The 14,748-nt window shown below is 42.4% G+C and overlaps 1 protein-coding gene across 1 annotated transcript in view; it reads right to left on the bottom strand.

Annotated features, from left to right (window-relative positions):
* HSF2BP (heat shock transcription factor 2 binding protein) overlaps positions 1 to 14,748 on the bottom strand; it is a gene marked incomplete at its 5' end in the record, with an annotated part of 66,995 nt that overhangs the window by 36,302 nt on the left and 15,945 nt on the right. Inside the window, 3 exons of the mRNA XM_084873695.1 lie at positions 3,125 to 3,242; positions 7,871 to 8,003; positions 9,728 to 9,877. Coding sequence (XP_084729821.1) covers positions 3,125 to 3,242; positions 7,871 to 8,003; positions 9,728 to 9,877 — 401 coding nt within the window. The remainder of the gene's footprint in view (positions 1 to 3,124; positions 3,243 to 7,870; positions 8,004 to 9,727; positions 9,878 to 14,748) is intronic.

Consider the following 14,748-nt stretch of genomic DNA (forward strand, 5'->3'; position numbering starts at 1 on the left):
GGTGCGGCCAGGCCCGGAGCAGCGGCTGCCAGGCTGGGAGCGGCCAGGGCCGGAGCAGCTGGGCCTGGTGTGGCCAGGCCCGGAGCAGCGGCTGCCAGGCTGGGAGCGGCCAGGCCCAGAGCAGCCGGGTCTGGTGCGGCCAGGCCAGGAGCAGCGGCTGCCAGGCTGGGAGCGGCCAGGCTCGGAGCAGCAGCTGCCAGGCTGGGAGCGGCCAGGCCCGGAGCAGCCGGGTATGGTGCGGCCAGGCCCGGAGCAGCGACTGCCAGGCTGGGAGCGGCCAGGCCCGGAGCAGCCGGGTATGGTGCGGCCAGGCCCGGAGCAGCGACTGCCAGGCTGGGAGCGGCCAGGCCCGGAGCAGCCGGGTCTGGTGCGGCCAGGCCCGGAGCAGCAGCTGCCAGGCTGGGAGCGGCCAGGCCCGGAGCAGCCGGGTCTGGTGCGGCCAGGCCCGGAGCAGCGGCTGCCAGGCTGGGAGCGGCCAGGCCCGGAGCAGCAGCTGCCAGGCTGGGAGCGGCCAGGCCCGGAGCAGCCGGGTCTGGTGCGGCCAGGCCAGGAGCAGTGGCTGCCAGGCTGGGAGCAGCCAGGCCCGGAGCAGCGGCTGACAGGCTGGGAGCGGCCAGGCCCGGAGCGGCCGGGACCGGAGCAACCGGGCCCAGAGCAGCCGGGTCGGGTGCGGCCAGGCCTGTAGCAGCAACAGCCAAGTCCAGAGCAACTAGGTCGGGAGCGGCAGTGACCAGACCCGGAGCAGCTGGTTGTGGAACGAACCAGAGCAACAGAGGCCAGGCCCGGAGCAGCCAGGCCCGAAACAGCTCGCTCCTCACCTGTACCTGCCCACGGCTGCCTCTCAGACATGGCTGGAAACTTTTGCGGGAACTTGAGGGTCTGCTGAATCAAGTGATGAAGGCTTAGATCTGGATGTGTTGAGTTAGTATAGCGCTGGGGTGTTGATCTGTGAGTGCCTTGGGTGGGGCCTGGATGAGGCTGGTTGACCTATTTGGAAATGTCTTTTGTGTGAAGTGTATCCTTGGGCATGTGGAGGTATTATTGATATGAGAAAATGCTAAGTAACAGATTTACTATCTGAAAAGGGATTTACTATCGGGGAAAGGGAGGGAGGAAGAGACTGAACATAAACTGTGCACCTATGGATGAGGACAATGGGGGATGGGGAGGGGGCAGAGGGTGGGGTGGGAACCTGGTGGAGGGGGCAAGAAATGAGGAACCTTTGTAATAATATGAACAATAAAGATTGATTTTAAAAAAAAAAATAAAAAAAAATAAAAAAAAATAAAACTAAAAAAAAAAAAAAAAAAAAAAAAGGACCTATGTAAACACTTTTCAAAAGAGGCCATACAGAAGGCCAAGGGACATAAAAACATGCTCAGTCACTAATCATCTGAGAGATGCAAATCAAACAATTCGGTACCATCTCACACCAGTCAGAATGGCTATCATCAATAAGTCAACCAATGACAAGTGCTGGCAAGGAAGTAGAGAAAAAAGAACCCTCGTGAACTGCTGGTGGGAATGCAGACTGGTGCAGCCACTGTGAAGGACAGTATGGAGTTTCCTCAAAAAATTAAAAATGGAACTCCCATTTGACCCAGTGATCCCACTTCTAGAAATATATCTCAAGAAAACAGAAACACCAATCAGAAAGGATATATGCACCCCAGTGTTCATAGCAGCACAATCTACAATAGCTAAGATCTGGAAATAGCCTAGGTGCCCATCAGCAGAGGAGTGGATTAAAAAACAGAGGTACATCTTCACAATGGAATACTATGCTGCTGTAAAAAAGAAACTCTTACCATTTGTGACAGCATGGATGGACCTGGAGAGCATTATGCTAAGCGAAATAAGCTAGTTGGAGAAAGATAAATATCATATGATCTCACTCATTTGTGGAATATAATGAACAACATAAACTGATGAACAAAAATAGATCCAGAAGCATCAAACAGACTGTCCAACCTCAGAAGGAAGCCAGGGGAGGGAAGGGGGGTGAGAGATCAACCAAAGGACTTATATGCATGCATATAAGCATAACCCATGGACACAGGCAGTAGAGGGGTGAGGGCGTGTGCTGGGAGGTGGGAGTGGCTGGGGAGAGGTCAATGGGGGGAAAAGGAGACATATGTAATACTTTAAACAATAAACAATTTAAATTAAAAAAATAGAGAGAGACATCAAGGCTAAGATGACACAGACGTTAGAAATACTAGTAACTGACAAAGACTTTAAAGAAGCTATTATTTTTAAAAAGGCTCCAAGAAGAAAAGCAACTCTAGAAATGAATGGTGTGACAGACAGAATCTTACAGCAGTCCACAATTTCCTGCCCTAATTGCAGGGACTGTGCACAGAATATCACACCCTGGTAAGTTACATGGCAGAGAGACTCTGCAGATATAATTAAGTTACTAACCAGCAGACTCTAAATTAATCAAAGGAAGTCAGTCTATCCACTTATTCCTAATCTAAACCCATCAAAATCTAAGAGGGATTCAGTGAGCTACTTTGACTTGAATTTAAGGCGGGGTCATGTGATAAGGAATTTAGTCAGCCCTGAAAGCTGAAAGTGACCCCCAAGGACCTCAGTTTACAAAGGCAAGGAACTGGATTCTGCCAGCAATCTGAATGTGCCTGGAAGCATCTTGCCCTGAGCCTCCAGAAAAAAGCCCGGTCCTGGACAATGCCTGTATTTTGGCCCTATGAGGCCTTGGCTGAAGAACCAGTCAAGCCCACTCAGACTTCTGACTTATAGAATTGTGAAGGGGATACTGTTTTAGCCACTAAGTTGGTAGAATTTTGTTACACAACAGTAGTAAATAAAGACTGATTTTGATAGTTGGAAGTAAGATGCTGCCATAACAAACATTTATTTAAGTTCATTTTGAGATCATTAATATAACCCTCAAGGATCACATGATTGCATTTGGGACTCACTGATTGCTCTAAAGTGAGAACACATTCCTTTCGTTTATATTATTTTTCTAAAATAGTATTAAATAGACTGCATCCCTGAATTCTGCAAATTAATTGAGTTCATATGAAAAAGAGGCCCAACCAGCAAATTCTGACTAATTTGTAAACAAACATTAACTCTTTAATATTGTCCACCGTACACTTTGAGTTTGGTGCACTGTCCTGGCTTCAGGTCTCCCAGAAGCTGCAGTATGGTGTCCAAGAGCACCCGGCTGGAGTTAACCAGGAATTCACGACCACTCGCTATGGCAGCAACATCTGCAACACAAAGACAAAACCAACTTCAAAATCTCTGTAATTTCAGACTCTAGAAGAGTTTCTCCATGACAGAGTATTCCTTGCTGTCTTCCCCCTAACAAAATAGTCAGTGAGGCATAAAAAAATGGTGTTGTCCACAGATTGACAGCCCAGAAAGAACTGACAACCACAACAGTTATTCAGACAGTGAGTAATGCACTTTGTGAATAGCAAACACCTTGATAGTGGAACAGAGCACTGGAACCTAAATATGACTGCAGCCAACCATAGGACAGCAAGTGGATGCCATGCTCCAGAACCCTGGTTAACAGCTGTGGGCAGTCAGAGTCCAAACAGAAGATGGGACAATGGAGGACCAAGTTGGTAGCACAGATAAATGATGGTACTTGCTGCCTCCAACAATCACATCAAAATTCCAACTAAAATATGAAACAACGATCATTCAGAACCACCTGAAATCTGAACAGAAATCCTACAACTAGAGAAGTAAAGAAGGAAGTACACTGAGACTAATAGGAGGAGCAAAAGCACGGAATAAACTGATGTGGTTTTTTTTCTTCTTCTTCAATCTGGAGGGATATCTGGCTGTAGAGGCCTCCTGTGGGGAGCAAGGGATCCCAGCCCCACACCAGACCCCTCCAGCCCAGAACTGGGAAGAGAATTCCACATAACTTCGGCTGTAAAAACCAGCGGGGATTGTGCTGAGTGAAACGGAGATTACTACTGTCCCAAGCAGTTCCCCTTAAAGGTCCAGCACAAGAACTTACACAGTCCTGCCTCCTCTGAGCTCCAGCACTGGGCATCAGCTTTGGGGGATTCTGGGACATACAGGGAGGAAATGGATTGTCTGGCATTGGGGCAGGAATGTGGGCCGACTTTCTCCAAGATAGGGATGCTCACATGGGTCACTGTTCCTGTACTGGGACCTTCCCCACTGCAAAGCTGAGATTCCATCAACTTGGCCCACACTGTTGGCTCCACCCTGGTGACTCCTTGCCCCATCAATTTGTAGCCAAACCCAAGCTGTTCACGGGGGCTTTTCCATATGAATGGCCTGTTCCAGCTCAGGCTTCAGACCTTTATAAAATCTCTCAAACAAGCAGCAACTGGCATCAGTGTGCCCAAACCTATCAATAAGAAGCTCAAGCCAAAACCGGTTTGGCTCAGTGGATAGAGCATTGGTCTGCGGACTGAAATGTCCCAGGTTCGATTCCGGTCAAGGGCATGTACCTTGGTTGCGGGCACATCCCCGCAAGGGGTGTGCAGGAGGCAGCTGGTCGATGTTTCTCTTTCATCGACGTTTCTAGCTCTCTATTCCTCTTCTTTCCTCTTTGTGGAAAATCAATAAAATATATTTAAGAAGAAGAAGAAGAAGAAGAAGCAGCAGCAGCAGCAGCAGCTCAAGACCCAGCACCTGCACCAGCCCACCTTGCTTCACAACTGGGCCTTGCCTGGGCACTTCCAAGCCTAATAGCGGCAATCTGCAGATCACTCTGTAGCTCCTGTTGGTGGCCCGAGGCAGTGGCTGACTTTGCACTTCCAGGAGGCCCCAGAGCCAATGCACCCAGTGGATAGCATCAGACCATACCAGATTAAACACTACACATCCATGAGAAATATACTCAAGAGGCAGACTCAGTGAGCACCAAAGCCCCATTGAAGCAAGTCTTGCTTCACAGGGGTGTCTCTTGCACAGCATCTCTCCCACTGTAGTTGCAAATGTTCCTCACAGGAATGATGATCATTGACACGAGGGTACACTATTGACTTTGTGGAACAATTAAGTCCATCAAAGATAAGCTGGATCTTAGTCATGCCCATAAATTATTAACAGTCAAAAAATAATTTGTATTCTGAAATCACTATCTAATATTGTTTGAATAAATAAACCCAGAATAAAAAGGAGTGTAATTATAACTTTCAAGTAAATAAAAAGCAGAAGAAACAATTAGAAAAATGCCGGCTGGTGTGACTCAGTGGTTGAGTGTCAGCCCATGAACAAGGAGGTCACAGTTCAATTCCTGGTCAGAGAACATGCCTACGTTGCGAACTCAATCCCTAGTAGGGGGCTTGCATGAGGCAGCCGACAGAAAATTCTCTCTCATCTTTGATGTTTCTCTCTCTCCCTCTGCCTCTTCCTTCCTCTCTCTGAAATAAATTTTTAAAATTTTTTTCAATATAACTTTTGCACTTGCATGGTAAGCAAGCTAACCTTTGCAGGACTCTGACAATTTACCATCTTCTTTTACATTTTTCATTTGTCCCCTCATACAAATTACTGAAAAGAATCACATGCTTATGTTGAAGAGCAGCTTGGTTTACAATGTGCTATCACCTCCATAGTTCAGTAAATATTTACAACAGCATGTAAGGTCATTAGAGCAGGTACTACTAATCCACTCCAAATGAGGAACAAAAAGCCAGAGAATTTACAACCTGGGAAGTGGACTAACTGTGCCTGAAAATCTAGGCATACTATACTAACCTATTACTAAGGACAGTGACTGTGGATGAGTAAGAAATATAACAACTTCAATAAATCCTTGACTTCTAGTTTTTGCTTTAGGATACATTAAATTGGAAAGAGCTACACCTCAATTCTTTAAAAGGCAGGGACAGTCATTTGCAAAATCACGACTTTCCTTGAACACATCAGAGAGCTAAGGTCAGAGATCAACCAGCTAAAATGAGAAATAGGAAAAGGAAGGGGCTCATGAAGAGGTATGAGGCAGACACTTGCTTATCTGGGGCAGATGCTGGACACAGACAAATGAGCAAGAAAAATCCAGCTAAAAGTTTTAACAAAGTGCCAGATCAGCAGTTTCCTGGGGCTGATGGTAGATGGAGTGGTTGACTACTAAAGGAAAAGGTGGGGACATATTGAGGAGATATGTTGAAAGTTATAGAACTGTTCCACATCTCAACTGTGGTGGTCACATGACTATATGCATTTGTAAAACTTAGGAACTGCAAAAGGGTGAGGGGGAAAAGTGTAAAGGGAAATCTTTTTTAAAAAATTTAAAAAAAAAGAAAAAAGAATCCTTGTTTTAGAAGGCAGAGGATCTATGTGATAGCTAACCAAGGTCTCTGCTATACTGCCTTACTCTCCAAGAATAGTGTTCTCAGTGTTGGAGATGCATAAGCCACCAAAATAGCACTTTAATGAGACCATCGTAGTATGTAATACTCTAGTAAAATTCATCAGTGTGGAAGCAAAAACACATATGTGTCCACTTTCCAACTCTTTTTTTTAAAATATGTTTTCATTGATTTCGGAGAGGAAGAGAGGGAGAGAGAGATAGAGACATCAATGATAAGAGGGAATCATTGATTGGATGCCCCCCAATGGGGATTGAGCCCACAAACATAGCATGTGCCCTTGACCAGAATTGAACCCAGGACCCTTCAATCCACAGGCCAATGCTCTATCTATCCATTGAGCCAAAAGGCTAGGGCACACTTTCCAACTCTTTATGAGAGTTCCTGTGAGTCACTCCAAGCAGGGAGAAACAAAGCCAAATTGAACTCATATGCTGGGCAACAGGCTGGCTCTGCCCACTGGCCAACTGCCTCACCACTACACACCAGCTGCAGCTCAAGCAGCTCAAATCCGTAACTCAGCAGAATGACAAATCACATAAGTCATAGACTTTTGGCGTCACTTGCAAATAACAAAAAATCTAGTCATCAAATTTACAAATGCCTTCTGTTAAAAAAAAAATTTTTTTTTAGTTTTTAAAAGGTACAGCAATGTAAGCCTCTTCCAGCAGACGGTGCGAGGATGAGAGTGCATGATGCCTGCCATCCTGCAGAGTAGAGTGCTGGATAAACCAGGATTGGCCTGGAGACCACAAGTCTCAACATCTCCCCAGAAGAAGGATCATAAGGAATTATGAAGGGACAATGACTACACAGGACCTGCCTCATTAGTATTTTAGTAGGTGAAGGATATTGCCGTGAGGAAAAATAAAATGTCCTCTCTCTTTAACAGCAAAAATTACCCTAAGATACACAGCAGGGATGAAAAGAGCAACATAAAAAATACATCATAGCATCTATTTAACTATTTCATTGACTTTAGAGCAAAAAAGCCTTGATCCTCACTAGTATATACTACTCCTACTATATACTAAGAGATCAGTGATTGTTTGGCTTTATCTGTACAGCAGATTTGCCACAGAATTCTATCATAACTGAACAATTTTGGGGAGAACTTTACTAAAGAGACAGTTTAGGTTTTGCGGAATTATGATTATTGTACCACAACAACATCAATAGTTTAGGCTTTTACCTGACTAGACATTAATAAAGTGGCAATAACTCCAAATAATAAGCAACTCAATATAGTTTTGTTCTGACTTCAGTAAAGGCACAGACTGAACATGAAAACTCATCTCATGCTTCCTAAGACCAGTCATGCTTACTCAACAATATCTTACTTACCAGAATGACCTGCGTGATGTGCCACAACCACACCCCTGGTACCTATCCCAGGTCCACAGAACCAGAGTGAGAACCACATGGCATTTGAAAAAGTTCCTGAGAGATGTTTATGCTCAGACATCTGACTGTAAATACTGCTCTAGGACACTCTTAAAACTGTCATTATGCTTAAAAGAATTACTTACTTGTCACAATCCCAGCCAAAGCAAAAACAAACTGATTTTCATCAGAATCGAGCTCCTTGACATCCCCATCCAGTGACTTCACAAAACTCTCCATTGTCTGACCAGTGATGTTGAAAAACTTCAAAGCTTTATCCTGCAAGTTTGGAAATGAGAGCATCACGCCCCTTCACTAATACCAGCATGAAAACATTTTAAAAGTGCAGGATACATAAGAAAAGACCCTGGAGTTACTTACAGAGGCAATATTTTAAAATCTTTTCCTCATTAAAAGTTTCTATTGAAAAGATGAAGGGGAAAGGTTTTACTTTACTAGATATAAATAAAGGTATTAGTAAAAATTACTAATAGAGACTAACGGCAGTAGTAAACCCATAAAGACTAACGGCAGTAGTAAAATTAAAGTACATATGGGAAACAGCTCAAAATTTACACAATGATGGAAGCACTGGGATGAATTCACCCAAAAATATACTAGAAAATCATGTCCTAGGTTTTCAAACCTTTGGCAAACTGCTTTTCAAATAAAGCCTTAACTGAAATCTCAACATGTAAGAGAGATAAAGAAGCAGGTAGAAGAGGTTAATTGGGGTGGGTAGGTACCTATGTAATACTTTCAACAGTAAAGATTTAAGAAGAAAAATAACAGTATTTCCAGTTTACAGAGGCTTTGCAGCACTTCTCCAAGGACTTGTTTGAAAACCAGGCACAAGGGGGCTTCAAGGGTGAACACAGATGCTCTAAGACTGGGTGTGGTGATGTGCAACTCTGGAAGTCAGATAAACACCACTGAGTTGTACAGATGGGTGGACTTTACGGTATATAAATTACATCTCAATAAAGCTCAATAAACTTTTAAAAAATGAAGTCTTTCCCCCAAAAAGGGAAATACAATTTTAATTTTTAGAAATGATGAGTTCCTTACTGGCCTTCCATCAAACAACCCCTTGACTTTTATTTCCATTCATGACATTCCATTTTCCCAGAGTCACCTCAGTCTTCTTGGTTCTTTCATTCTGTCCGCTGTGGAGTCCATGCTGCCATCACACCGGCCTTAGTCACAGGCTCTCCTTCCCTTCCATCTCCCCTACAGAGAGCCAGCTCACTCCAGCCTGAGCCATTGGAACTCTAATTCGTCCTCCTGTCCAGTCTTAGACCCCAACCTGCCCCCTCAAATCCACACTCACTCTCTGTCAGGTTAACCTTCCCCAAACTCTCCCCTTACCCCATCCTCTTTTAGTCAACGCTTAGGAATCCAGTCCTGCCACCTTGACTGCATCATCCACCTGCATTGATGGTCCTCCAAAATTACGCTCCACCCAACCATATAAGCCTTCTCTCCCCACAACTTTACCACACAGCCCTCCACTCTGACCTATTCACTGTCTCTAAACAAACTTCGCCTTTGATATACTGCTTCTCTCCTCGTGAGCCACCCTCCCCATTCTCTGCCAATACTGCCTGTTCAAATTAATCAAGGCCGAGGCTGATCCCAAATCTCTCTTCCCCTGTGCAGTTCCTTGATGTGTTTGCTATAAACATGTAAATGTTAAATCACATATAACATTCAAAATATTAAAAATTCATTACCCAATGGATAACATATGTAAAAGCACTTTTAACTTTGTCAAACGTATACAAAAGCCAAGTAATAATACTGAAGTGCTCTATTGCCACAAATGCCACACGGCTTCTGGAATCTTACTGCATTAATTTCACATACCCCCAGAGCACCAGGTTACAGAGGACCCCACACCACTGGAATTCCAAAATTATTTGATGAGAGAAATAGATGTAAGCCATGCTGTACCCTCCCAGCCCATAAGCATTAATCAGCAAGGTCCAGTTGGTCATGCTTACTCCTCCCAGAATGGCTTTGACGACCTCCTCACTGCTGGAGACGCCCCAGAGCAGAGTGCAGGCTGCTGCCCCCATCTCCGTGCAATACTCTGCCTGCTGCAGGAGTTGCTGCTTCGCTTCATTCAGCTGCTGGCGAAGAGCCAGTTTCTCCTGAAATCAAAACAAAATCAGAAAAATGAATAGCACTGAACTTTAAAATATCTCATGTTTTCTCTTTCAAATATATTTTAAAGAAAAGAAATGCACACAGATTATAGAAAACAGTTGGCAAATGAAAACTAGTCTTTAGAGAGCCATAACCCACATTTTTAAAATAAAATTTAGAAGCAAATTTAACAATCTTAGAAAAGAACATCCTATTACATTAGAGTTTATAAATACCATCAAAGTCTAAAAGCTTTTCATCTAGGGGAGAAAGGGAGCAGTGGGACCACAAATTCATCTTCTTTAATCAAATGAAATCATTAGGCATCTCAGGACCAAAGTGTCTATACCCAGGATCAGCACCAACTGGGACATCTGAACAAAGTGACAACCTCACACAGCAGTCCACAAATAGAGCAACATTTTTAAAATATATCCTTATTGATTTCAGAGAGGTCAAGATACCACCTCACACCTGTTATCAGCAAGGCAAGTCATAAGTGTTGGAGAGGTTGTGGAGAAAAGTGAACCCTCATTCACTGCTGGTGGGAATGTATACTGTGGTTTCCATAGTGATTTACAACCACTATGGAAAAGAGTCTGGCCATTCCTCAAAAAAATTAAGAATAGAGCTACCATATGACCCTGCAATCCCTCTCCTGGATATATACCTGAAAAACTTGAAAACATGTATTTAAAAAGATATATGCACCCCATGTTCACTGCAGCATTATTCACAGTGGCCAAGACATGGAAACAACCAAAGTGTCCTGCAGTAGAGGACTGCATAAAGAAGATATAGTACATCCTATCTAATAAAGACAGAATATGCAAATTGACTGTCACTCCTGGCAAAGATGGTGGCGCCCACAGCCAATAAGGAGGGAATATGCAAATTGATGCGACAAAGATGGCAGTGGCTAGGCCAGGATGCTTACAATGGACATAGCTGTTCTGCTCCATCCTGGCCCCTCCAGGCCTCTGGGCAGTGTGCACACACAGGTGCGGAGCAGCTGGGATGGGGCAGGACACCTGCTATGAGGGGGGATAAAAGGGAGTAAAGGGATCTACAGAAGGGTGGCAGGACCGGAGCGAAGGCAGAAGACGGGGGCAGAGTGAAGGCCCAGATCCCAGGTGCCGAGGGAAGCTGGTGCCAGCAGCCAGGGGAAGGAAGGCCTAATCTTAAAAGAATCTTTCTGCATTGGGCCTCTAGTATATACAATGAAATACTATTCAGCCATAAGAAAGGATGAATGACTGCCATTTGCAACAACATGGATGAACCGAGAGAATATTATGCTAAGTAAAATAAATCAATCAGAAAAAGCTGCCCTAACTGGTTTGGCTCAGTGGATAGAGCTTCAGCCTGTGGACTGAAAGGTCCCAGGTTCAATTCTGGTCAAGGACATGTACCTTGGTTTTAGGCACATCCCCAGTAGGAGGTATGAAGGAGGCAGCTGATTAATGTTTCTCTCTCATCAATGTTTCTAACTCTCTATCCCTCTCCCTTCCTCTCTGTAACAAATCAATAAAATATATCTTTTTTTAAAAAGAAAAAGCTAAGAACCATATGATTTCAGTCATATGTGGGATATGAAACTGAAACTCATGGACACAGACAGCAGTGTGGTGGTTGCCAGAGGAAAGGGATTTGGGGGGCAAAGGGAGCCCTGATATATGGTGACAGGGGAAGATTTGACTTTGAGGCATGGTCAGACAGTGCAATATACAGATCTTGAAACATAGGAACCCATACATGAAACCTGTATGATCATACTAACCAATGTCACCCCAATAAATTTAATAAAAATAATAAAAGAAAATCCTAAGCCCTTAAGAATATGCTAAATTGGCCAAAACCGGTTTGGCTCAGTAGTAGAGAGTCGGTCTGCGGACTGAAAGGTCCCAGGTTCGATTCCGGTTAAGGACATGTACATTGGTTGCGGGCACATCCCCAGTAGAGGGTGTGCAAGAGGCAGCTGGTCGATGTTTCTCTCTCATCGATGTTTCTAGCTCTCTATCTCTCTCCCTTCTTCTCTGTGAGAGATTAATAAAATATATTTATATAAAAAAAAAAAAGAATATGCTAAATTGACTCTGCCAGTGCTTTATAAATGGAACAAAGGATGGATGACAGCACATCTATTTGCAGTATGGTTTATTGAATTTTTTTTAATATATTTTTTTGATTTTTTTTTTTGCCCCCCTTCCTCTCATACATACCCTCCCTCCCCAGAGTTTTATGTCCATTGGTTGTACTTATATGCATGTATACAAGTCCTTCGGTTGATCTATTATCTCCCCTTAATCTCCCTCCCCTCCCCGGGTTTATTGAATATTTTAAGCTCACTGTTGAGGCCTACTGCTTAGAAAAAAGATTCCTTTCAAAATATTACTGCTCAGTGACAGTGCTTCTGGTAACCCATGAGCTCTAAGGGGGTGTACAATGAGATTAATGTTATTTTCATGCCTGCTAACACAACAGCCATTCTATAGCCCATGGGTCAAGGAGTAATTTAGACTTTCAAGCCTTATAATTTAATAAACATGTTCCATAAGGCTCTAGCTATTATCGATAGAGATTCCTATCGAAAGAGATGTATTTGGGCAAAGTAAATTGAAAACCTTCTGGAAAGGATTCACCATTCTAGATACCATTAAGGACATGCATGATTCATTGGAATAGATCCAAGTATAAACATGAATGGGAATTTGGAAATTGATTCCAACCCTCATTGATGACTTTGGGGGGTTCAAGGCTTCTATGGAGGAAGTAATTGCAGATATAGTGGAAATAGCAAGAGAACTAGAATTAGATCCTGAAGTTATGACTGAATTGCTACAATTTGATGATAAACCTTTAACAAATGAGGATTTGCTTCCTCTAGGAGAGAAAAGAAAATGGTTTATTGAGATGAAATCCACTTCTGGTAAAGATGTGAAGACTGTAGAAATGTCAACAAAGGATTTTAATAGTTCATAAGGCAGTAGCAGGGTTTGAAAGAATTGACTTCAATTTTGAGAGAAGTTCTACTGTGGGTAAATGCTATCAAACAACACATTATACTATAGGGAAATCATTTGTGAAAGGAAGAGTGAATCAATGCAGCAAACTTCATTGTTGACTCATTTTGAGAAATAGTCACAAACACCCTGATAAGTCAGAAGCTGAGTTAAAAATCCCCTCTACCAGCAAAAAGATTATAATTTATCCAAAAGCTTAGATGGATGAGAGTTACATTTTTTAGCAATGAAGTATTTTTAGTTAAGGTACAAAGATATTTTAGATGCAATGCTACTTATTGCATACTTAATAGATTACAGTATGGTGTCAACTTTTATATGCACTGGAAAACCAAAATATTTATGTAACGGGCTTTATTGCAGTGGTCTGGAATGAAACCCAAATATCTCCAAGGTAACCTGTAAATGTAGATATACCATATTCATGGACTGGAAGACTTGAGATTGGTAAATTGGTAATTCCCCCCAAAATTGATTTACAAATTCAACACAATCCCTATCAAAATTTTAGGTGTTTTTTTTTTTTTTACAAGTTGATAATCTGAGTCCAAAATTAATATGGAAATGCAAAAAAAAAAAAAAAAAAAAAAGTTTGAAAAAGAAAAACCATTAGAGGACTAGCACCAATTTAAAAAACAAAAACTTATCATAAAGCTATAAAAATCAAACCAGTGTGGTATTGGCATAAGAATGAAAACAGATCAGTGAAACACTGACATTTTTTACAATCAACTTTAACAAAGATGCCAAGGCAATTCAATGGAAAAATTATTGCCTTTTCAAAAAATGGTGCTAAAACAACTAGATATTCGTATGTAAAAAAAAATTATTTGTGATAAAACTACCTAGAACTATGGGTGTACACAAAATGAGTGCATACAAAATTGGTGAAATACAAACAAGTCCAGGTAATGCTGATGAAACCTACATAAACTCTGGGGATTATATCAATGTCAATTTCCTGGCTTTCACTTTGTCCTGTAGTTATGCAAAATGTTACCACTGGAGGGAACTGTGTGAAGGTATAGCGGACTTCCCTGGACGTTTTGCAACGTCCTATGAATCTGTAATTATTTCAAAATAATTCTTTGAAAAAAACAAAACAAAACTGGATTGGGGTGATAGTTTTACAACTGCAGAAATTTACTAAAAATCAGCAAACTATACTTGTATAACAGATGAATTTTGTGGTATATAAAATAATCAATAAAGCTGTTTTTAAAATAAGCAATAATCAAACCCTTCTATATTATACCTACTTAAAGTGAGTATTGATATATAATAGGATATCAAATACAATACTTTCCAAACTCCTTCAAAATCTGTAGTTATTTCTGAAAATAACTGAACTATACTATCAGATTTTCTTTTAAAAGTTTTCTGAAATAATGTACAAAGTTTGCAACAAGTTCCCTTTTACTACCATAAAAGTAGTAACTCTTTCCTACCAAATTAAAAATGTAAGTAACAAAAAATTGGCAGTACATACTTAAATTAGTGTACTGACTGTGAAAGGTGCATGCCAGAAGCAAGCCACATACAGAGGACAAAACCGTAGGTAAACCACTGAAAGGCTGGCTCCTCAAGAACACAGGGAACTGTATATTGTCTGTGATCACTTCACACAGAAAAGCCAGCCAGGCACTAAAAAAGGGCCGCCAGCAGGTGGAAAGCCTCCTCTAACCTTACAGTGACAGCACAGTCCTTCAAAAAGTCATCCAGCTACCCTCTGACAGTTTCACCGACACCATAAACGCTGGGCTCTTTCTTTCCTAGAGTTCAAAGGCTGCTTTGCCAGGACTCTCTGGGCCGTCTCATAGATCACAGCAAGGCCCAGCTGGCTTCCCCCACTG

This window comes from Pipistrellus hanaki (genome assembly GCF_964339955.1).
Source record: "Pipistrellus hanaki genome assembly, chromosome: 2".
Lineage (NCBI taxonomy): Eukaryota > Metazoa > Chordata > Mammalia > Chiroptera > Vespertilionidae > Pipistrellus > Pipistrellus hanaki.